The sequence below is a fragment of the Notolepis coatsorum genome (assembly GCF_963971535.1).
Source record: "Notolepis coatsorum genome assembly, chromosome: 16".
In the NCBI taxonomy this organism is placed as follows: Eukaryota; Metazoa; Chordata; class Actinopteri; order Aulopiformes; family Paralepididae; genus Notolepis; species Notolepis coatsorum.
Genome location: NC_140180.1, coordinates 57,101,825 through 57,127,636, shown reverse-complemented (window position 1 = coordinate 57,127,636; position 25,812 = coordinate 57,101,825). Strand labels below are relative to the sequence as shown.

Genomic DNA, 25,812 nt, shown 5'->3' with positions numbered 1-25,812 from the left:
CTGGCCGAAAGAGAGCTTAAAAAATATACTCGACTTTGTACAGCCTGGATGAAATAAAAAATGTCACTGCGTCTCGGTTGCCTGGCGTGCAACAACCCCCTCCTGCCACACCCTGAAAGTCTTCTGGAGGGGAAAGCTGCTGTTCCCCCACACTGCTCCTCTCAGGCGCTCTCCACAGGCTGTCAACAATGCACAACCAACTCATATTGAGTGCCCCAAAGCTGTAAAACTCTGGCATTTCTCAAATTGCTCTTGTCAAGGTGATTGATTGTGACACACGGCTGTTTGCTGGAAGAGCCTTATGGTCACATTAGGCTCAGTCAGTATGCTGTTGCATGTAGGTTGTAAGTTAGGTATGTTCGTGGCGTGTCGGGATAACTGTATGTTTCTATGGATTTATAGCTTTGTTGCCACAAGGGAAGATGGGAGAGAATAGGACAGAAAATAACCTATAGGGTTGCAAACATGACCTAGAACTGGTTTTGAACTAAATGTTGACATGTCACTGCAAGCAGCGCAGAGGAAGGCTAGTACATGGTACACTATAGTAGTATAGTATATAGTAGTATATACAACAGTTAAAGTATGAAATGATTATGAAACGATGTTATGGTCATAGTTTGATTGAAATTGATTGAATTGATTGATTGATTGATTGATTGATTGAAAACTTTATTAACAGATTGCAGAATGGGTACAGTACAGTACAGCTCAATACATACAATTGTTAAGGGGATGCAGACCAGAGAAAGACTTTCGTCTTGTTTACATCAGGGTCCCCCATTTTCAATTCATCATAACATATATGACATACATACAGATAGACAGTACTGCTACATCTATACATTTATGACATATCAGATTTGCAAATACAGTACTGTTTGTGATACAAAAGTGTCCAGAAAAAGAGTGTACATTTGACGTAGAAACTGTACATTGGAGGAGGTTGGGTGGGTGGGGTGGGGTGGGGTTGGGTGGGTGGGTGGGGGCTGTACATTGGAGGGGGGGACACACTGTACACTGTACATTGGAATACTGACAAAGCCATACTTGGTCATTTACTGTACAACTGGGTTAGGACATTTGTAGTTAACCCTGTTCTTTACTTCCCTGACTGTTCCCCTACTGGACACTGTATCTGTTACTTGTTACCCGTGGTTTTATGTCCTGCATATTCATACTGTTGCTTATTCCCTGTGGTTCTTTGTTTCTCTGTTCATTTGTTTTGCTCATTGTCAGCGTCTTTGGGTTTTTGAAAAGCGCTTTATAAATAAAATGTATTATTATTATTTATAATGGGTAATGTGTTGCTCTCCCATGGTTTTAGGCCCAGTAAGTCCATCCCTGTCGCAAACAGCATTGTGTCCAGTTGACTATACCTGAAATAATTACACACGTTGCATGGCTGTCCGGGCCCTTAAAGGATAACTCCACTATTTTGGGAAATTAGCTTATTTAACATCTTCCCTGGAGTTAGACAAGAAGATACATACCTTTTTTGTCTCTGTGCGTGCATTTTAGCTTTGGGAATAGACGCTCCGTTAGCATAGCTTAGCTTCATCACTGGAAGTGAGGCAGGACAGTAGCCTTACAGTGCCTTACAGTGTATTGCAAGGTCTGACATTGACCAAACTTGATATGCATGACCTTGGTGGGCTCTAGGTCAACTCCTGCAAAGGGGGTCAATGTCAGACTTTGCAATCAAAAGTTAGGGGGCTAATAACCCTTGCCATAATTTCAGTGCGCCCCCTAACTTTTGATTGCAAGGTCTGACATTGACCCCCTTTTCAGGAGTTGACCTAGAGCCCACCAAGGTCATGCATATCAAATTTGGTCAATGTCAGACCTTGCAATACACTGTAAGGCACTGTAAGGCTACTGTCCTGCCTCACTTCCAGTGATGAAGCTAAGCTATGCTAACGGAGCGTCTATTCCCAAAGCTAAAATGCACGCACAGAGACAAAAAAGGTATGTATCTTCTTGTCTAACTCCAGGGAAGATGTTAAATAAGCTAATTTCCCAAAATAGTGGAGTTCCCCTTTAAGTCTTAACTTGGCAGTGCCAACATGTTCCTCACATCGCTCCCTCAGACTCTGCCGTTCAGGCCGGTCTGCCCCTCGCCCGCCACTGGTATTAAGAGAGGAGAGAGGAGTGGTGTTACTCAGTCGCTCCAGTGTGAAGCGGAAAGAACCCGGACTCAAGCACACTTCCTCTGCCATTTCCTCATGGGCTTGCTGAGGGGTCGGTTGGAGGGAGGGTGGGGGTGGCGGGGGAGTGAGGGAAAGAGGAAAGGAGGGAGGTGGACGAAGAGAATGAGCAGAAAGGAGGGGGCGCGTCTGATTGCAATCAAAAGAAAGTTTGTTTTCTTTTCACACTTTTATGTTCATTCAGGGGACCAGATTGGTCCCTCGGACATCCTATCCGACTGAGAAGAACTCACTGAAGCCCCCTCCTGCGAGATCGCTTCTCTCAAACGATTCCTTAATGAATGTACAGACGTTTGGGCGGTTTCTCTTTCAGTCACGTTTTCAGACCTCGTACGGGCTCCTGGGGCCAGAATGCAAGAAGAAACATAAAATGAGATATTCATGGCGTGTTGTTGTCAGGCGATCGCTAAAATACAGTCCCTTTCCTAGTTGCTCCCTAGCTACGAGTTAAAAAAAAAAAAAGTCCCTAAATGTCATTCGCCACTAGAGCAGATGTCGTTCCAGGCGAAGCCACCACCCGGTAGCCACTCCCTCCTTCTCCTTCCTCGAGTGCCGGCTTGGAATGTCTCAGCACGTCTACTGTAAACCCTGGAGGGCCTGTCATTATCATCACCTGCCTCGTTGGTGAGAAATACTGATTTGAGAATTACGTTCCAGACTGCGATCACAAGTCATGGAACAACCCTATGAGTCACACCCACATGCGTATCCAGTCCACATACATTACACACACAAAAACCCACCCTCCCACCAGGAATCTTATTCATATTGTGCTAAACATGTTTACTTGTAAAATGTATATTTTTTTGCTGTGATAGTCAAATTCAATTAGTTCTGGGAGTCGTTTTTCTAATCTGACAAGACGATGACCCCACCCACTGTTTTGCATCCGGAAAGAGAAGAGAAAGACATAAACCTTTGATTCTTGCTGTCCCCAGGGGTGTTTTTCCTAATATCCGTTACAAAGGGATATCAATTGTCTGCACACTGTAAACCTTACACAACCTTGAGTTCTACTGCGCAGTTCGCCCCACCCTCACACACACACGCACGTACATATTCATTCTAATTCTAATTTGTTGGAATTAGAATTAGTCTACTTTAATCTACTCAAAGAGCATGTCATTATAACATATTGATTGCCATTGCTAAAGGGCATATACCTGGAGTGCAGGTTTTTGTGTTTTGCCTGCATACATTGTGTTTTACATGGGGCCAATGTAACTGTCTTATCAAGTGACTCAACTTGTTCAAACTTGTCCTAACAACAGTTGTAGCATGCTGGAGAGAATCCAGATCGAGTCGCCAACATTGTGTCGTTACACGTGAGACACATTCAGTAATGCTTTTCTATGCATGCCCGTGATAGGCATTAATAGGCTATTGCAACAGTCTGTCTCTATCTATGGACAATATTGTGTTGTGTTATACAGGCCAGGTTTTTTTCCATACTCATGATATGTCGTTATTACATCCTAATATAATCTTTAGGTGGGCTGTGTAAATTCTGTCACCCCCCCCCCCTCTGTATCTCTCTCTGTGTGGTGCAACTATTTTTGCCAGTTGGAAAATTTGCATCTTCAGCAGCTCCCTGTCCAGCTCTCTGCAGCCAAAAAGCAGCTTCACGTCTCCTCCTACTGACTCTCGCCCCACAGTCAAGTTGCTCAATATTCCTGGCTCAGAAGTTGCCCCAAGACACAGGACCATATATCCCTTCTTCGTTTCATAATCCTAACCAAAGCCAACTTGGATCATGCTTTCTCCTCTCTTCACTGTGAAATTTTTTTTGTCGTGTCTCAGTGACAAATCTAAAAACCAGTGTTTGTCTTTGACTTATCTGCACAATATACTGTAGAACCTCGATTTTGCAGGATTGTTTGATGTCCTTTGATAGGCACAAATCTACTTGTGATGAAAATGTAGCCACATCGGAAGGCTGGAAATGCTCTTTCGACATAACCCCTGCTCTAGTTTGTGATCTCGTAAAAATAAACGTAAGAGAAAAGGTTCTCAAAGAGTTTCTCTTCAGTTTTTCCACTGTGCGAGCGGCGACGGCTCCTGCCAACGTCACAATGGTTTAATCAGCAGCAGGCTGAGCTGGCGTCAGTGGGCACGGCTTTGGTCTTGAGCAGGACTTGCGGTCTGGGTTTGGAGGACTCACTCCGGACTACAGAGACACACAGAACAGAACCAAACCATTTATTTTGACTCGCATTCCTTTTCGTATGCGTCACACACATGCATGTCCTATCTATCTGCGTTATTCGGGGGTCTTCATACGGATTCTATGCTGGGGAACTGCCATCGCATTTCTCCTCGGTAGCCGTGACCCTTGTGTTGTTACTCTGCTGCTTCACAGCCGCAATGGATAGAAGGAACAGGGTGGCTATTATGTTGCGATAACAAATCTGATTTGGGCTCTACTTGCTCTCTCTCTCACTCACTCTCTCCAACCTCTCTCTCTTTATCTGCACTGTAGGCTCTTTATTAGCTCATAATCAAATCTTATCACTCGCCAGCTACTGCGACTGTGCCAGAGTCACTAACCATGTTTGATCTTTAATCATTGCCACGCTGCTCCCGTTTACTCCTCAGTGAATTGACAGTCCTCATGGAGTGACTTAAAGTTTCTTTGATCGGGATTCTAGGATTCTCTGACCTACTTTATCTCACAAGCTGTGACAGTTAAACACGCCATGTATGCACAGATTTGGAGGGGAGGTGGGCCCTGGGGGTGGAGTCAAATCAGGGCTGCTGATGTGAGGGGGTGGGGCACACTGTCTCATCACCAGGTACAAAGATGCAGCTATTTCAGTAATGATGGTGATGGTGGTGATGATGATGATGATGATGATGATGATGATGATGATGATGATGATGATGATGATCTGAAGCTGCTGGGATGAAAGGCAATCCTGTTTGGCAGACCCTGTGCTGACAGGCCCCTGTGTGTGTGAGAGTGTGTGTACTTGTACGTGTGTACCTGATTGCGTGTGGGTTGGATGTTTGTTAGGGCAGAACAGACTCGGTGGAGAGGGTGGGAGTGGGGGCTGACTGACTCCAGGGAGGTGGGCGTACATGCAGGCCACAGGGTGGGCGGTACAGACTGGAGCTGTGGTCTGAGTTAGATAGAGAGAGAGAGTGCGAGAGAGAGGACATTTCTTTGGAGTTAGTCACCGTGGTGGGGAGAGGCTGGGCTCCCTTCCAGCTGGCCTGACGGCTCTATCAAGGAATGTGTGTGACTATGAGGCCTGGGTGGGGCTCCGCTGTGAGCTGCTCCCTGAGCAAGTAGAGCGGTGAGGGAGAGCGATACGGTGGGTTCACCTCATGGAACGTAGGTGTAGTGCTTCTCCTGTTCAACATGGGCAGGTCACATGTGAGCTTACCCCCCCCCCCCCAACTGTAAAAAGCCAATGGTGCCAAAACATGTTAAAAATGATCTCTAGACATATTTGTTTGAAAGTCTACACACGGCAAAAAAATACTTATCAACAGAGCATTTTTCACACTCCTACGCAGAGCTGTCTCTATGCCTGTACGTCACAGCCTGCTAAACAGTTCTCTGCCCAAGAGAGCCAAATGTGATACCAAATCCGGAGATCTGCAACCAAATAAGTTAGGAAGAAAATGTGGCTATAACTTTGAATTGGGTGCATACAATTACAGAGTATCTCTAATAACCCAAAATTAATGTTATGAGTTATGCGGTGATAGTAGCTATCAGAAAAGTAAACAGACTTTCCTGCATAAAGAAACCATACCTTCATGGCTGCATTCATTGTAGTTTCCATGGACACAGTGAATAAACAAGGCTGCACAATAATATAATATTATTTATTCAATATGTTAAGGGAAAATAATACGAGGTGGCACCAGTTAGTTTACTTCCTCTTTGAGCAGAGATGTTTGACAGTGGAACGTTGTCCAAATCTCTGTGTAGGAGAATGGGCATTTTTGTACGTGTTGACAAGTTTAAAAGTACCACATCCAACAGCAATGCAGTATTTTGGCATTAGCATAGTAAACAAAAGATTACAATATATCACACCTACAGGTAACATTTGAAAATGTTATGTTATATTCATGAGGTTGGAACCCACTCGATGTTACATTAAGTTTTGCATATTGTTTCATCATGTGATGTTGAGATATGCATAGCATATCTGTCACTCATAATATGGGAGGGTCGTTAAAACAGACACGTTGACACAGGTTTTAAATATGTGTCTAGACAGGGATTTTTTTTTACATGTGTACTTTGGCCATTTAAAGATTTGACATTTTCACACACGGATGCAGCCTTTTTGCCTTGTTAACACATTCCCGGCCAATCGCGTATATATACGTGATTGGGAGCCGACGCCGAAGCTTTTCGATTTTAATATCCTATTCAATGTCACAGAGCTGTATTTTGGCTGGAAAAGGCATATTGGGACTCGGAAAGTGCAGTACCGGCCAGATCCTGGTATTGGCGCTGTCTCGAGAATGCAGTAATCCTTGTTGCAGACTTGTTGTCACCTTTTTTACGCTCCGGGCGGACTTTTTTGTTAGTCTGAAGCAAGGGCTTCACCCGATCGCCTGGAATACTTTTTGCAACGCCGAATTCATTATGCAGTAAAGGAATATGGCATCAGCCAATGGACATATGAGATGGAAAATTCTTTTTGGAATCCAACACGCCGACGTCAATTTCAGCTTGATCGTGCAAGGATTTAATAGCCATCCCCCTGCTCATCCTATGTTGTGGTAATAACAAATGCCGTTATTGGTAATCAATAATCAGAAACGACTTCCCCTGCCCTCCCCCCTTCATGCATTCATGATGGAACATAGCTTGTGTAGGGACACATAGCTTGTGTAGGGACGAAACGCCAATCGATTTAACGTTATTAACTTAGCGCCTTAAAAATTGCTTTTCAGGAATGATCCCAGATCATTCCGATATAACACTCATATTCACCACGGTATAAAACGGGAACGTATTGATGAAAAAAATATTTCTTTATGGCATATTGAACGGAAGGTTCATACTGTCAATTGACAATGACATTGGACCCATAGCTATAATATAAAATATAGATTTAGCTCTACAAACAACGTGACGCACAGTGAACGTTTGTAATGGAAAGGTGGCCTTCCTAGACTGGGGCCCATCTAATGGCTGGCCATGAATGTGTTAAGGATTTTTCGAATGCGGTTTTGGCACTCATTGGTAGGGCTGGGCGATATGGCCTCTAAATGATATCACGATATTTTTTTGCTCCATCACGATACACGATATATATTGCGATATTTTTACATTTCCTCTAAAGCACTTAAAATGCGTGATTTAACCCTTTGATGGATACAGTCACGCCAATATGATGATTATATAAACCTCTGTTGTCAAGCCTCGTCAATATAACCCCCCCCCCCCACCCCCACCCCTTTCCCTACTAATGGAACTGGTGTCGTGGATCACTCCTGTGAGCGTTTCCAGGGTTAGCGGCTAACGTTAGTTAGCGGCTAACTTAGTTACCGCCTCTCTGTCTCTGGGTGTGTGGCGTGCGTGTACGTGACGTAAATTGGGCGAGTGTGTGTGTCTGTGTGAGGGAGAGAGGAAAGTGCTGCACTAAAGTAAGTCTCATCTTAACCGCGGTGGCTTAGAAACTGACGTGAGGTTTTGTGCAAAACATCACGATGTCCACGATATGTTTAAAAAGTGTATCGCTGGGCGGTTAGGTGGCCGAGCGGAGATTGCGTTCGTCACCAACCCCGGACAGCTCCGGGGTTGTCACCAGCTTGGCTGGCCGTCTGCACTAATACAATTGGCTGTATTAGAGGGTGGGAGAAGCTGGCGGGGTGGGTCCGGGTCGTTGTAAACAGCGACTCCTACAGTTCGGTCGGGGCGCCTGCTAAGCGCGGATAGGACTTGAGGGGGATAGTGTGGTCCTCCCACACGCTACGCCCTCTCGATGAGAATCCGCGCTGCCAGGTGAAAAGAAGCGGTGATTGGCTGGACGTGTGTCGGAGGAAGCACGTGGTAGCCTCCACTCTCCCAGATGATCTGACTGTGGGGGGTAAGTGCGCAGCGACCAGGAAGGGACTGGGAATTGGCATACGACTAACATTGGGATGGGAGAAAATCAGAGGAAAAATGGAGGGGGAAAAAAGATAAAAAAAAAAAAAAAAAAAAAAAGTGTATCGCTAATGAACTGTACCCGATATTTATTTAATATCGTCATATTGCCTACCCCTACTCATTGGCTTACTATAGTGCAACTCCCCCCCATATAGTATATCAAGGCATCACGTGTGTGTGTGTGTGTGTGTGTGTGTGTGTGTGTGTGTGTGTGTGTGTGTGTGTCTGCAGTCTCACTTTGATGGAGGAAACAGTAGTGAGGCCATATTGTTGACCTCTTGGTTTGGATCTTAGATGTAGGCTATGCACATAAACTTTCAAGACCTTGAACTTGCATTGTGAAACTATCATGTACTTTTGTTTTTACATTCATGATTTGGGAATTGGGAATCATTATTTCACTCACCAAATGGAATATGGATTGATACTGTGTTTTTCATGCACAACATCCGGTTCAAACTAGTTATGAGGATCTCTTGTGCCAACAGGTCACTGCATGTCAAACATCGATATCTCACCCACACACCGTTAATCTAATCTTCAGCAGTCAATCTGGAATGTTTGCAAACAAAGCTCACCTGTGTGTGTGTGTCTCTCCTATTGGTATCTGACATCATCAGTATAAACTAATTTTCTTTTGCTATAGTTAATTAAAAAAGAAAGATCTTCTGAAAATGAACCTACAGTATGTCAGTTAACCCCCCCCCCCCCCCCTTGTGGCTAATTAATACTACCCTATACTCGGAGTCATGTGTCTGCAGAGTGTACACAGCTGCTATGGCGCGAGTCTCTGCGCAAACACGGTGACAACCACAGTATCGGCTGGCATTTATCATGGCCGTGTCCCATCTATTTCAGTGCCGGGCCCTGTTCCAGTTCAGAAATAAGCCACACAATGAGGCAATACGTTACAAGGACGTCTTGGCCACACACTGCGATGGCAGCCTGGAATGGGGGTTTGAAATAACTGATCACAGTGTGAAATCTGAGGATCCCTTTCCCGCCGTTTACACCCGTCTATATACCACTGGCTCCCCATTAACAACTCATATGGGGTGAAATGCTTGGCTTGTTTGCACTACCGCTTCAACAGGTAAGCAGAAATCAATGGAGCGTTACGTGACGTCATAGACCAAAGATTCCAAGCATTTCAGGAGTGTTGTACCGATGTTGCTAGCTAGTAGGGAGTGACAGTGATTTAGAGTTGACAACACTTCTCTCTGAAAATGACACACTTGTCGATAAGTTAACTATATAGGGGACAGTAAAAGAGTCTCATAAACACAGTTGTTTTGTATAACTTTCTTTCGGGTAATGAGCAGTTTAGGCTATTGAACAACGGAGGGAGGGGCGTAATAATAGCTTGTGAAAATGTGCAAAGAGAAAGAAGAATTTCCTAAGAGGCATGTCCCCACTGGTAGGTGTCTGGCTATACATACACAGTCTGCTTTTGTTGCTGTTTTAAGGCTTAAGAAAATAAGTCTTTGTTTCACAATGCACCTCAGGGTCAAAGCAATCATCTTTGGAAAAACCTCCTGAGATTTTGACGCGTAAAAGCTATGTGAGACATGAGACTGACAAATTTTGAAAAAAACTGCAATTTTGAATCATGAAATCCTTTTCAAAAAGGCAGAAAGGCTACAAGATACGCAGCCGATAGTAAACACTGCAGTCAAGTTAGTGTAATCCAGACATGCTATATGTTTCAGTGTCACCATGTGTCAATATATGTCTGCACATTTAGGACTTGAAGGATTGTAAGGATACAATCATCGTAAAAATGATAAATGATCAACCTTACGGGGGAAACCTCATCTAAACAAGTGTCAGTCACTATAGACAGAGAGATAGATAGACAGCGAGAGTGAAATAAGCGCTACAAACGAGAGGGCATTTGCTATTACTGTGTTACTGTGGTAGTTACATAATTGTAATTGCAAATACAAAGATCTGTTCTGCAAAGCTAAGTTTTCACTTTTCTTTTGTTTGTTTCTCAATAAAGCTACTAATACAAACAAAAGCAATATTATACTTTTATTTTGGCTTATATTTCTGTTGCCCAGCTGGATATTCCAACTAGAAAACAAAACGATCTGCTATTTGTTAAGCTTGCTATTTCCTCACTTTGGTAAACGACGAGAGCACTATATGACCTGTGCTCTGCATCTCTGCTATGTGGAATGATATGTCCCATGGGTACGGAGCTATGCTATGGTGGCCGGCTGCATATTTCACATCTTTTTCTTTGAAGTGTTGGACTTCAGTCATAGTCGAACGACTTTAAAACAATCTGCCCCCATTTTGAGGGATAGTTCCTTCAGAAAACCCAGCGTCTGAAAACCGGGGTAATTTCTTTAAAAAAAAGGCCCCTAATATATACTGTGCATATTGAATTCCCCCTCAACCACACTGCACCTTGTCAAAGTGTGTGTCAGTTTAAGACACCTTGCGTTGGGCTGCAGTGAAAGCCACTTTGTTGAAGCGCTAGCCAACCCAGTAGCAGACTTTATTGACTGTAAGGGAGTGTTTGCATAATTATGAGACAGCATCAATACTCTTCACTCAGAAGGGTTAATTATTAAAGCCTCAGAGAGTTCTGATTGATCAAGGAATTCTCATTGATGTGCGGCTCCGTAGAGCAAATGATGATACAATCCGTGTCAATCCAAAGTGGAACAATGTGACATCCAGATGAACCACAAGCTGGCACACGTGTGGGTGGCTCTCATCAGAACAATTTGTTTCAGTATCTTGTTTTACATTTGAGATATATTTGAGACATAGCGTCATTGTGTCAAGAGAGTGGTGTAATCAGAAAGGAAAGAACCTGATAAAAGATTATCTAAATAAAGGGAGGAATCTCTGTCTGTCTGCGTGCCTGTGTGCATGTTTGTCTGTCTGTCCTTTGCCTATCTCAAGAAGCGTTCATCCGACTGATTTCACGCTCGGCGTGTGTGTCGCTGAGGACCCAGGGGAGTGTGTGTCAAATTTGTTGCCTTTTTGGCCAGATGGTGGCGCTATAACAACAAACTTGTTGTTGAATTGAGTGCAGTGTCCAGTGTGAAGTCGATCGGATGAGTGGCTCTCGAGAAGGCTGCAAGCAGCCAAACCATGGGTCTCCACAATGCTGCAGGCAGCCATATCGGGAGCCAAGCAACTGGCCCATTCCAAAGAGGCATGCGCTCTCCGAACAGTTACTGCACTAGTTAACATAATTATCATGAAGGATCATTATTATCATATTGTCATAAAAACACAGTAATCACGATGAATGATTAACGATTAATCTTTGTTTTCTGTTTTTTTTCCACCAACAGAAATTCTGAGGACCAGAGCAGAAGCCTTCAACTGAAAGCTTGAGCAATCCACAGTAAGTGTCCCTCCCTTCCAAATACATCCCTCAATGATCACGATGCAATGCAAATGACCCAACACATCTCGTACAGTATTGTTTACATAAAGGGAAGGAAAAACACTCACTCACTCACTCACTCACTCGCTCGCTCACTCACTCACTCACTCACTCACTCACTCACTCACTCACTCACTCACTCACTCACTCACTCACTCACTCACTCACTCACTCACTCACTCACTCACTCCTAGACAATATAGACAATATGTGACAGCGATAATATTCTAAAAGGACCCAAGTTAATTTCCTGTTGCAGTGTTTGCTCATGCAATAGTTGACAGGTAATACATTTGGGTCCAAACTGTTCCCCACAGTAGCAACATAATTCCAGTCAAACCGTCTATAGACGGTGTCAACGGAGAGCAGAATCTATTGTGTTGTTGTCAAACGGAACCTCAGAGGGTTCCGACGACGGCAGACTTCGAAACACTTTCGGAATGCTTGTCATGAAGCCTCCTTTGAACCTGGAAGGTCACGCTTCCATTCAGCTGTGAACGCCCTGCCTCGTGGAAACCCGACACTCGCTTGCCTCCGCTCACTTTGCCTCTTCTTTGGCCCCTTTGCTGTGGCGCGACCACCTGTTCCGCTCGACACCAACCCCCCCCCCCCCCCCCCCCCAACCCCTCCCCCCACCAACCCCACTCTTATGAAATGGCCTGCCCTGAAAAGCCCGCCAAGCTCACACTGTTTAACTGTTCTGTCGTTGGCAGCTGCGGAAGATTTATCCTTTTTGAGCGAGGGAAACTTAGTGGAACAACGGATGGACAAACCAAACTGTGTTCAGCCCTTGTGTGCCTATGTCAGACACAAGCAGAGAGAGAGAGAGAGGCGTATCCAGAAGTTTTCTGTGGTCGCCGGCTGGTTAAGAGTGGCTTTTGTTTGGTCGGTCGTACCCATGTCCCCCCTGCCTATCTATAACTCTTTTTCTCTCTCTCTCTCTTTATCTCTTTATCTCCCTCCCTCTCCCGCCCCCCCTCTCTCTCCACACACACACGCCAGCAGGCCACAATATGATATGATAGTGCAGCTCATCCCTCCCTCTTCCCTCTATGAGTTCTTTCAAGATTTTTGCCCAACTCTAGTTCTGTCTGTCCCTCAAACACGCACACACAGACACACACATCTGATGCGCTCACTGATGTCATTACTGTAAAGAGCGTGTGTCCTCTCAGGAATGTTTCCTGCCGCCACAGCAATGCAATGAAAGAGAAAAAAAGACGAGGACGAGAAGAGAGGATTGTCTGCTTGTTGTTCCTGCCTCTCTTGTGTTGAGACATGGGCCTGCCTGCCTGTCTTATGACCCCATGAACAGAAGACGCCTTATGTAGCATCTATTTACCCCCACAACCATATCCCATCATATGATTTTTCTTTGGACTGCAACAATCTTTCGACCCATTTCCCTCTTGAATAGGTTCTGCTGTAATTGGGCATAATATGAGAAGCTCTGCGATTGTTGCACTCAAGAGGGGGGGGGGGGGGATTCCGATACTCGAGACCGGCTTCCCCTCATTGGGCTATTCTTCATAACATTGCCGTCATGCCTTGCTGTTGTTCAACATAGATACAAGAGAAGGAGGAACTAGCCGTAGGGTGTGACATACATTAAAGTGAGTACTTTGTACAAATACCCAGGATGCCCCTGAGTGCAACGTGGGTTAACGTGGCTCTCTGTTTTATATGGTGCTGGGAGCCTTCCTAGAAGGCTCACCAGTCAAGATTCTGTATTTTCATTTCTCCTTCGCTGTTTTCTTTCTCCCTCTCTCTCCTTTCCCCTCACTGCTGTTTACTCGTAGGCTTACATTCCACAGGAACTGTCTCCCCTCTGTCTCATAACCAATCCTCTCTCTCTCTCTCATTTCTTCCTTCCCCCCACCTTTTTTGTTACCATTTCTCTCGCCATCTTTTTCTTATCTCATACCCCCCCCCCCCTCTCGCTGTTCCTTCCTTCCCTCACCCATGGCTCCTGGCCTCGGCCCCTCCCTGTGCGTGCTGCCAGGAACATGTCAAATCTGTGAGAACAAGGACAGCCTAAATAGTTCACAGAGGGAGGGAGGGAGTTGGAAAGTATGTCTTGAGTATAAGAAAGGGAAGATTAAGAAGGTTGATCGTTGATATACTGTTGATAGATAGATAGAAATAAAGAGATACAGAGATAGAGCCAGACAGATACAAAGAGATAGATTGAAAGTGAAAGAGAGATGGAGAGAGAGAGAGAGAGAGAGAGAGAGATAGAGAGAGAGAGAGAGAGAGAGAGAGAGAGAGAGAGAGAGAGAGAGAGAGAGAGAGAGAGAGAGAGAGAGAGAGAGATAGTGTAGATTGGGTGTGGCCTGAGGTCAGAATCCTTCATGTCAGAGATGGGGAGAAAAATAACAAAGTGGTTTTTTCCTCCCTCACTTGCAGGGAGTGAATGAGAACACACAACTGTTGCTTTTCCCTCTCCCTCTGTGAGATCGAGCTTTTGTAAATACCTTTCGGAGCCAACAATAATAGCGAGCCTTGTTTGAGCGTTTTGAGTGCTTCGTTTTCATCGTCCCAACCCCACTTGTTTCCTGAATGGTTCTATAGAGGAGTGATATGCTCTGGGAAGTATGGAGGAGGAGGAGGAGGAGGAGGAGGAGGAGGAGGAGGGGAAGGGGGAAAAAACAATCCCTAATGTGGGAAAGCAGGATCAATGTCAACTATTTTCATGTCCTTTCTTGAATGAGTGTGAACACACAGGTGGTTGGTGGTGTCACGAGTTGTTGTGAAAACCACACAATCCTTTGATTCATTCCAAACACACACGCACGCACGCACGCACGCACGCACGCACGCACGCACGCACGCACGCACGCACACACACACACACACACACACACACACACACACACACACACACACACACACACACACACACACACACACACACACACACACACACACACACAGGGATCTGAAGAGTTTAGGTGTCAGCATCAGTTGACCTCAGCGGAATGTGATCTTCACTAGTTAATTAGATGATGTCTTTAACGAGGCAGATTGGCTTAGCAGCCCCTCCAGAGAGTTGCATACTGTGCGATTTCAGCTGTGCTCGGGCACGGGACCTAAACTGATAAGTCAATTTCGATGATTAAATAGATCTGTCGTCTGAATGTTGGCCATATGTTGCTTGATAGAGTAAATGCACATTTTTAATAAGAGAGACAGAGGCAGAGAGAGGGAGATAGAGAGAGACAGAAAGGGATAGAGAGAAACAGAAAGGGAGAGAGAGAGAGAGAGAGAGAGAGAGAGAGAGAGAGAGAGAGAGAGAGAGAGAGAGAGAGAGAGTGGTCAGGGTATCAACTGCCAGCTAGAGAATAGCATCACTGTATCTCCTATATTGTTGTCTGCTGTCTGTGCGTGTCTATATAATCATTCCCCGACGGCCCTGGTCCTTGTCGCTCATCCTTGGAAACCAGCAAAAGGCTATTTTAGAGAGCAGCTAGCTTCACATTACCTTAAAGCATTGCATGCATTCTGCAATATTCCCAATCATGCGGACCGAGGTCTATTTATTGACTTGTGTTAATTGGACTATGGCCTATAATGTATTCTTGGACATGAGCCAAACAGTTTGCTAGACCAGACTATTTCGATGTCATTCCAGCCTATGTGTTTATTGTTGTATTGTTGAGCCTCTGTTAGCTGCCTGTTTACTGTTTTCCATAAAGACCTCCCTCACTTTGTTGAACTGTTTTCAACTGGGCATGGTCTTCATAGAATCCTTGGTTAGAGTTAGTGATGCACGATATATCGGCCGCCGATATAATATCGGCCGATATGGCGGTTTTTTTACACATCGGTATCGGTCCGATATCAAGATAGGATCGATATTACATTTTTTTAGTTTTTTTTTATTATATATTTTTTTCTTTTTACATGTTTTGGCCTTAAATAGTTTCAAAATATCAGTCATTTCTGAAAATAAGTTACAAAAGTAAAAAAGAAAATAGCTCTTTATTTGATTATCATAAAAAAGTGTTTTCTATACAGAGATATCGACATCGGTAAATATCGGTATCGGCCAGAACAGCAATATTAATATCGGTTATCGGTATCGGCCACAATTTTCACATCGGTGCATCATTAGTTAGAGTTTTCTTTTATTATTTATTTAAGTATTTTCTTTCCCAGAGCCTGGGCCCCGTTCCCCGTACCTGGATAACTGAGTTAGCCGGATAACTTTCGGTCAAGCCTGACTTAAGCCGGACCTTTCTGTTCCCCGACGCGCGATTGTCTAAATCACCATGACAACAGATCAAAAAGTTTGAGCCTGGTCGAGAGCAGGGTTAAGTTCAAGTTAGCCGGATGAACCATGACCACGCCCCCGCAAAGAAGTGACAGCTCGTTTCCTGAAATGATTCTCACAGTCTAGTTACGTTTCTGTGCTTCGTTTTCCTAGAGGGGGCTTTTGAAATGTATAATAATAGAACTAAACTCTGATAATAAATCATATTGAGCCTATAGATTTACTTTGTCCTAAATAAAATAATGCACGTCATATACGGCGCTCGGAGTCGCGATACACGCTGCATGTGGTTATTTTAATAACGGCTCATTGCAAATGTGAATCCCGCGGGGATATTTTTAATGAATGAAACCTATCGGCCGTTTGGCTCTGATTAGTTTCATATATTAATCTCCGCTGTAGATTTGCTTAACGGAGCGCCGGATTGTGTTTCATTCAAGCATAAAATTGAAGTGTCTATGCTGGGATTGTGGTTTTTGTGTGATATTGTAACTGGGATTAAAATGTCTGATGAGATGCGCTGTTTGACGGATTTGAGAAATTGAATGAGCCGTTGACGTCACATTAATGCATTTGAGAATAAAGAGATAAAACTTCATTTTTTGGTAAGAAAAATATTCTAAACACGGGTCTCTCGTCCATTAATGCATAAACAATGAGTATATCCCATGTGGCACAGTGGCGCAGCGGCTAGTGCTGAATCTTGGCAACCGGGCGACCGGTGTTCGAAACCCTGCTTTTCCAATATAATTCTTTTGGAATATAATATTAATGATTATACGCAAAAGTAGCCTAGTTTTAAGTTAAAATATTATAAATCTACATGCATTGAGGATGTCATTCTTTATATAGCTCTCAACGTGCACCAAATTGAATTATTCCTACATTTCAAAAAGAAGGAAAAGACTAGGAGAAGTGGGATTCGAACCCGGGCCGCCTGTGTGAAAGTCAAAAGCAGACACCGTTACACCACAGTGTAGATAAGTAAATGATCCACCATACATCAATCAATGGGTAAGAGAGCCGTGTCCTTATTCCGTATAACAGTTTAACTAATTATTTTCGCTAGCAAGATCTCATTTGATTATCCATTCCATAAACCTACTGCCAGCAGGCAAGTTTAAAGAAATATAATCTGATTGATTGGGGTAATGAGGGACTTAAAATTAGCCTATAGATAACGCATTTAACTTGTCGGTGAGGCGATTGAGCCGTAATGCAATCTGTTAATAAAGTTTTAAATCAATTAATCAATCAATGCCGTTAGAAAATCAGGATCTCTGCTATCGATACGTGATGGCTTTTCAACTGAAGCGGCCGCGCGCACTTATCCTGGGTCTCAAGTCTGGTTTGAGTTAACGAGACTGAATCCACCTTCGAGGAACATGAAAATCCCGGCTTCAAACATCGGGTTAACTGAAGCTGGATAATGGGACTCTTGATCGACTTAGTTGAACCAGGTACGGGGAATAGGGCCCTGGTCTGGTGGGCTTGCAGTCTATTTATACTAAAATCATGACACTCCCATTAAATTTTTTTTAATCTTTAATAATTATGTCATATAGGCTACAGTGAACAGATGTGGTTTTAAAGGGATCATTTTGCCAATTTGACTTTTTTTGGCAGGCACTTCATCATATTGTGGTGAATTCATTTTTATTTGACTAATATTTTCTTTTTTATTATAATATTGTTTGCTCTCCAGTTACGTTTTATTATCTTTTTTATAATTTTTATAATTGTTTTGCTCTTCAGATACCCTCAAAATGAATTGTTAGCATTGTTAGCATTTTTTGTTGAAACCAATGAGCACCACTAGTCATGAGCAAACAAGGTAGCCAGCAGCTAGCCCTACCTATTAGTTTGAAATGCTAACAGAATAACAACGCTAAATAACCATCTTTAATTTGCTTTCTCACCACCAATGTGACAAGTGCTTCTTGGCAAAGAAAATCAACAGGTACATTTCAAATGTCAAAGTATGAACTTCTCTGGTCACTGAAATATTATATACATTTCTTATATAAAAAAAAGAATCACTAAGTTGATGGGAATCACATCCGCAAGGGTCTTTCAGACAGAGTAAGAACAATTGCTAGCCATACGCTTTCGCAAAAAAACTCAAAGGTAAATCCAACCATCGCTACTAGGCCTACAGTATATGTGGTTCACCTAAGGGCAAGGCCGTGTTTGATAAACAACGTGAGATTGGATATACAAGTCGTGTTGACATAGTGGTTGTCGGGAGATAAAACCTCCCACCAAGATTAAAACTGTACAGAAACTGTATAGAAATAGTGGTGTTTCTAGGGCAGGGATAGATAAACAACATTCCAATACCAGTCTTACTCAGAAACACATAGGAAGAGAGAGAGAGAGAGAGAGAGAGAGAGAGAGAGAGAGAGAGAGAGAGAGAGAGAGAGAGAGAGAGAGAGAGAGAGAGAGAGAGAGAGAGAGAGAGAGAGACTGAGTGAGTCACACACAGAAAGCCCGCCCTAGTGCCCATGCAGCCAAGATTTAAAGCTTTGCTTCAAGTTCTCCAGTAAAAGCTTTGTCTTTTTTCACCTTCCCTTGTTTGATTGAATGATATGTGGAGGGAGTGTGGTGGTGGCCATGTTGGACCCTTTGAATGATATGTGGAGGGAGTGTGGCGAGTGCGTAGGGTGGCCATGTTGGACACCTTTGAATGATATATGGAGGGAGTGTGGTGAGTGCGTAGGGTCGACCATGTTGGACCCCCTTGTAACAGCTATCTTTTCCTTGGGTTCCTCTATATCCTAGTGGCCTGTTATCTCTAGTGGAGCAGTGTGGCAAAGTGTGCTACCATAATAGCCACCAACGTTTTTTAACTAGCTGGATGGGGTCACCTTCACCCTTCACTCACTCTGCTCTTGGTATGCAGGATTTGGTGGCTTACTGTAGCAATTATGTTATTTATAGTTGTGCAGAAGTACTGTGAGACAGGGGAGAAGGGAGAGGGGTACAAAGTTAGTATGGCTCCTCTGGGATACTGTGTTCTGTTGAAAATAATTTTGAAAAACAGTATGAATATAAAGTCAGTAACAGATGGGCTCGATGCATTTCCTTCAACGCAGTCTTGGACAGAAGTTAAATCAGTATGTTATTGCCTCTGTTATGTCACTTGAAGAAGTGGAGAGGGAACAGAGAAAACATGCCAGAAGATGACAACTGACAAGTACTTTCATCTTACATTATTGACTGAAGGGTCTTCATTTTTGTAAACAAGTGCTGTCATTCTAGCTGCGGCCCAGCAGGGTATGTGGAGAGAGACAGGATCTAACTTGGGTTGATGCCATTGGCAAGGAGCCACATAGTGACACCCTCACAGAGATTTTTTGGATTCCACCACTGAAGTCTTTGGAAAGGCATATATTTTTTTTAATTAGTGTGTCTGATCGAATGGCAGGTCAACTTTAGCTCAAGAATCCCGATGGTGCAAAATTACCTCTGAGCGGTCAGAAGTATAGTCACGTTGGTTAGAGCAGCACGTCACAGGTGTAAAGGGATTATATGTCGATGCATGTATTTATGCATCTTAAATTATGTGACAGAAGAGCCTGTGAATCGTACAAACAGAGTACAGTTCCTCATCTCATCAATTAGTGGTCTGAAGGTAGCGATGAAACCCAGATAGGTTAAACCAGGGAATGGGAGGGGATGAAATGAGGAAGACACTAGCAGACGATGAAGGACAAGAAGCCCCCCCCCCCCAAGTACAAATCTCTTCACCTTGCAACCAACCACCCAGGCATGTTGCCTCTTGCAATGTTCTATTGAGGCACAAAGTAATAAAACTATGCAAGCCTTGTGTTCTGACCTCAGTCCCTCCCCTGGTTGGTATCCTGTTGCTCAGGCAACGCCATAAAAACAGACAATCAGTCAGCGCTGTGACTCACATCCTGTTTCTTTTGTTCTATCCTGTTGATAGGCTTTCCCATTCATATTGGTTGATTAGAGCCAAATGGACAAATAGTGAGACGGGATGAAGTGTAACCAGCAGCACCATTATTCTACAGTTCAAATGCTCTTCTTAAAAGGATTTCCAGCGTTGTGAACGGACTCACACAGCGCAGTATACACAAAGTGTTTTATCACTGTCGAACATCACCCATCTGATGGTCATGTTTAAAGTGAATCACGTCCTTGAACCACGCAAATCTCTTAATTGCTATGAAATGCAAACTCTTTAACTGAAAGGATTCATCATTTATCTCTCATCTTAATACTCCCTGATCACTGATTAGTTTCACTCGCTGTCGTTCCAGAGCCGGCCATCTATGAGAGTTTAAACGATGGCTCATGCTCTGATGCATGAAAGCATGCAAACCACTGCTGGCGTAGGTAGGTAGGGTCACGACTCAGACGGTCTTGTGTAATTACAGGGGTGGATTGTGGAGAGGTTGGTATTAATGGAACAATGGGTTGTCTGTTCCAAAGATGTGGGGAGGACTAGTCAGCATGAAGAGGCAGGAATCTCTGGTACAGGGAATGATGTAAACAAACCTCACCGTTGCTGCGTCATTGGCTGTTGTTAGAGTTTGTAGTTATGGGGGACAGTGAGTACAGGCAATTTTAAAGTAACACGCCAACGTTATGGGAAATTTGCTTACCATCTTTCCAAAGTTTCCAGTCAGACAAGAAGATAGATACCAATTTGTGTGTTCAGTTAAGTAGAAAGCTATCTTGCTGCAAGCTAGCCCATCTTGGGATTATCCCTATGTTCCCCGGGTCCTATGTTCCCCAGGTCCTATGTTCCCCGCTTGATTGATTAATAGATTGAACATTTTATAAATTTTAATTATTTTATTACTTATTAATGTCCGCCTTGTTTTGAACTGGTTAAGCTTAGGCCCTCTTTCGAAGTTGGTTAAGGTTAGAGTTTGGAATCAGGGCTGGTGGTCTACAATTTTCAATCAATCAATCAAGCGGGGAACATAGGACCCGGGGAACATAGGACCCGGGGAACATAGGACCCGGGGAACATAGGACCCGGGGAACATAGACATGCTCCCCCTATCTTAGCACAAATGAGTGGAAGCGGATACGGACCACTAGCCCAGCTGAAAACTCCGGGAGAGGTGTTTTTGACCAACAGCTAGGCTAGCTAGTCCACAATTTCCCATAATGTTGGTGTTCCTTTAAGACGGAGCAAGTTCAGCAACCAAAATGCAACACCATGGTGAAGTGGTGTTGCAATATGGCTAAAGGCAGTATCATCAACCTTGCTGTTGAAACACCAGTGAAATCAAATGACTCCACCTATTTAGTCACTGATATTACCTAAATGGTTTCTCAGTAACATGATAGACTTTTGTAAACTTGACCGCACCCTACAGGTGCTCATCTTGGTGATGCAATAGCTGCTACACATCAAACCTAAAATGATATGTCTTACCAACAGAAATAACATGATGACATGTTGATAAATGAGCATATGTGATGGCAGTTACACCTATAGGCTCTTCCCAGTGTTGTTGCTAGTGTCTGTCTGTCGGCGATATGATAAACAGAGGAACAGGTTTGGTGGAGCCTACATGTACATTATGGACATTATACTGTATGTGTCTGTGTATGCTCAATGTTGTGTGTATGCGCATGTTTGTATGAATTTGTGAATTGATGTGTGTGGGTGTCCGTATCAGTGTGTGTGTGTGTGTGTGTGTGTGTGTGTGTGTGTGTGTGTGTGTGTGTGTGTGTGTGTGTGTGTGTGTCTGTACACAGTATGTCTGTCTGTGCGTTTCTGTCTGTGTGTTAGTGTGTCTTCAGAAAGAAAGCAGCTTTAACCATCATTGTTCTTTCTATTGACATTGGAGCAGAGGTGTAGGCACAGGATTGGGCTGCTTTCCTCAGGGCAGGGTGTGGTCTGACTCCAACCATATTTCCACAACACGGAGCACACAGGAGGGAGGGAGGGAGGGAGGGAGGGAGGGAGGGAGGGATCTGGCAGTTTGGTGCCTTTGAGAGTTAGGGACGGCAAAGTTGTCTCACTATGGTTTTACCGCCATCTAGTGGTCATTACTGACTCCTGCAAGCAAGTTTGACAAAGGAGAGCTGTTTTGTGAGTGAGAGGTTCATATGGTTCATATGGCTTGTAAGTCTAAAAGAAGAAGATCCTGTCATGCATTTTGAATAAGAATTGTTCTCCACAATGTCACAAGGTATAATCATGCTTTGTTCGTAACACCTTTTGACTTAATAACGTTCTCTTTTTGCAGGAAAACCAGGGCAGTTTTCACACCATCACACCAGGGCATAAGGGTCGGAAAGCAAAAAACACAAGGTATTAACTTTCACCATTTTGGTTATGTATTCCATATTATAGAGTTGTACAGTAATTGTCCATAATATTAATTAGTTTTTCAGATTAGTAGTTGTAATCTCGTCCGTCTGTCTCTTTCTCTCCATCTCCACTATTCTGTAGATGGCTGAGGAGGAGGAGACCAGGGAGGTGCTCTTTCCAGATTGGGAAGGCACAGACAAAACGGGCCTGACCATTGAGCAGACAGGTGGAGGGGAATTCTTCGTCAAAGAGGTGAAAGGAGAGTCACCTGCAGCACGATCCGGACAAGTATACGAAGGTGCGATATTATCACTTCAAATATTTTTTTTTACCGGCTGTTACTTTAACAAAAAATCTAATTCGAAATTCGTTGCAGAATTGTAGACAAGTTCGAATTTGAATTTCAGTGTAAAAAAAATAAAACAAAAAAAGGGGATATAATAAACCTAAAAAAAAGTCTAAGCTATTTTCAACGTTTTGGCTACAAATGACTTTACTTGGTCACGCCGGCATGCTGGTCGACTCCTGAGAGATATTCAAATTGAAAGACTAAAAATAACCATGACCAGTAATTATTTGGAATACGTGTTTTACCTTTTTTACCGGTATCCTTATTTTTTAAAGTTATTATTATTATTATTATTATTATTATTATTATTATTATTATTATTATTATTATTATTATTATTATTATTATTATTATTATTATTATTATTATTATAATAATATATATATATTATTTTTTTCAAATTCGAATTTCTCCCTTCAAGTTCGAATCTCGTGTTTTTATGTAAATTTGAAATTACATTAGAAATTCGAAAATAATGTGACAGCCCTGTGGAATGAATCCTCAGATTAGATTAGTGTCATTTACATACCCACTAAACCACGTAAAAAAATAACTAAACATTTGTGTGTCTGTTTTTGGTCTTCCGTTCACAGGTGACCAGATCGTGGGCGCTACGATCTACTTTGACAACATGAGCTCTGACGAGACATCTGAGCTACTGAAGACGTTGAACCGCCACAAGGTTGGACTTAAACTACAAAACAGAGGGGACAAGTCTCCTGGCCGCTCGCCCCTGAGCACGCCGTGTCGCTCGCCCATCGGCACACTGACCTGGGAAGGGAAGAGCCGACTTGGAGGTTCGAGTCCAGACATCATCCTTGTAAGTTAATTCTTCAGATAATCAACCCAAGCACACATTTTCTTCTTAGACCTGCTCTATGTTACTTTTTCTTTATTTTTATTTTTTTAAACTTAAATTTGTATTAAACATTTATAGACATACAACACACCATATACAATAACATCAACAACACTATTAAACAGACATAAACAATAAAGAAAAAATTTAATACTCAAAAACAAAATAAAAAATACTGACTTGAGCAGAAATTCCACAAACATAAATAATAAAATGGAAAAACATAAAACAGTTGTCATACCCTAAACAAAAATTAAAATAAAAAAGCTAACTAAAGCAGCATTTTGTGACATGGGTTCAGAGACCCTCCTTGAACCTCTTTCCTCTTTTACCCTTCGCCCTCTTGTGTTGCATTTGGTTCTTCCTCTGTGATGTCGTTTTCGTTCCCCTTGTAATCCTCCCACTTTCCCCATCTTTCTCCAAATTTCTCTTCCTGTAACCTCAGCATGTGTGTTATCCTCTCCATATCCTGTATCTCCCCTACTATTCCTACCCATTGTGCTATTGTCGGTGGGTCTTCTTTGTACCACAGTCTTGTTATTGCTTTTCTGGCCGCTATCAACATTATCTTTATTAAATATTTGTCCCCCCCTTGTATTCCCTCGTGTGTCAGGTCTCCTAAGTAAAGCACCAGTCCTGTTTGTGGTAACCCGTATCCTAATATTCTGATCATTGCCTCCCCTATCTCCTCCCAATATCCCTTCAGCTTCTGACATCCCCAGAATATGTGCGTGTGATTTGCCACCTTCTTCCCACACATCCTCCAGCATGCTCTTTGTGTTGGTGCATATTTTCCCTTCAGCTCTGGGGTTATAAAGAATCTGATTATGTTTTTCCATCCAAACTCTTTCCATATCCTCGATCCTGTTGTTGAATGTTGCACCTCGCATATGTTACCCCATTCCTTCCCTGTTATTCCTATCTCTAGTTCTCTCTCCCATTTCTCCCTTATGTAATCGGTCGTGTGTCCCTTGCTGGTCATTATAGCCCGGTACAGTGCTGATATTACCCTTCCTTTCCCTCCTTCGTATGCCTTTACTATCATCCTAATTATTCCATTCTGTTCTTCGTCCTTGTCCCCTCTTATTTCTTTATTATAGTAATCTCTAATCTGTAGATATCTGAAGTGATCCCTGTTTTCTAGTCCAAATTCCTCCTTTAATTTTTGTAATGTTTGCATTTCCCCCTTCTCTATCAATTTGCATATCGCTGTTGCCCCCCCCCCCCTCTCCCACCTTCTGAATCCATGGTCCAACCTCCCTGGTTTGAATCTCTTGTCATGTGCTATCCATCTCAGAACCCCTGTCTGCTTCTCCAATTTGTGTGTTTTTACTACTCTGTTCCATATGGTCAAGGTGCATTTGGTGATTGGATCTAACAGTCCCTCTTTCTCTTTGAATAGTTCCCTATCTCCCACCAGAGCTTGTACCTTGTATCCCTCCCCTTCTTTTTCAATGTCTTTCCATCTTGCCTCATACTTGTCGTTACACCAGCATGTCACTGCTCTCAGTTGTGCTGCATAATAGTAATCTTGTAGGCTGGGTAGTGCCATCCCTCCCTCTTCCTTTGGTAGTTGTAGTGTTTTATATCTGACCCGTGGTCTTCTCCCCGCCCATATGAACCTCGATATCAGTCTGTCCCACTCCCTGAATTGATTCTGTGGTATTTGTATCGGTAGTGACTGGAACAGGTACAGTAACCTTGATAGTATGTTCATTTTAATGACCTCTATTCTTGAATTGAAGTCCAAGGGCATTACTGTCCATCTCTCTAAGTCTCTCTTGATGTTCTTCTATGTTACTTTTTCATGGAAAAAAATATAGCTTCTTTAGCAAGTAAAGAGTTAAGCTGAACAAGAAAAAAAAAACACCCAGCAGTGACAAATGAAACCCAGTGTTATGGTTTGACACCGACCCCAAACGCAAACGGCACAGAGAGAGTAGTTTCAGAGTTAGCCAAAATCTAGGGCTTGTTTATTTTACAGAATAACAGAAAGAACTTGGTTGAGAACAGAAACAAACTGGGATACAAGCATTTGAGGAATGTTGCTGCTCTGCAGCTTCTCCCGGGGAGGTTACGTTTGAGGAATCTGTCCGTGACGTCAGAGCCGCTCTGCAGAATCCTCCCGGCAGTACTCCGAGGTGGTAGCGGAACAGGGAGAGAGAGAGAGCGGGTTAGCTCAGTGAACAGTTGGGAACAGACAGGTGACAGGTGAAGTGACTTGTCCCAAACAGATAATCCAAGTGACAGAATCTTCGGTGTGAAAACACACAGTGAACAATGTCCCAAA

General features: G+C 43.2%; 1 protein-coding gene across 1 annotated transcript in view; it reads left to right on the top strand.

Annotated features, from left to right (window-relative positions):
• The window catches only part of ahnak (AHNAK nucleoprotein), a 52,128-nt gene that overhangs the window by 1,774 nt on the left and 24,542 nt on the right, over positions 1-25,812 (top strand). Inside the window, exons 2-5 of the mRNA XM_084332314.1 lie at positions 11,646-11,698; positions 22,250-22,314; positions 22,456-22,612; positions 23,257-23,483. Coding sequence (XP_084188440.1) covers positions 22,456-22,612; positions 23,257-23,483 — 384 coding nt within the window. The 5' untranslated portion in view covers positions 11,646-11,698; positions 22,250-22,314. The remainder of the gene's footprint in view (positions 1-11,645; positions 11,699-22,249; positions 22,315-22,455; positions 22,613-23,256; positions 23,484-25,812) is intronic.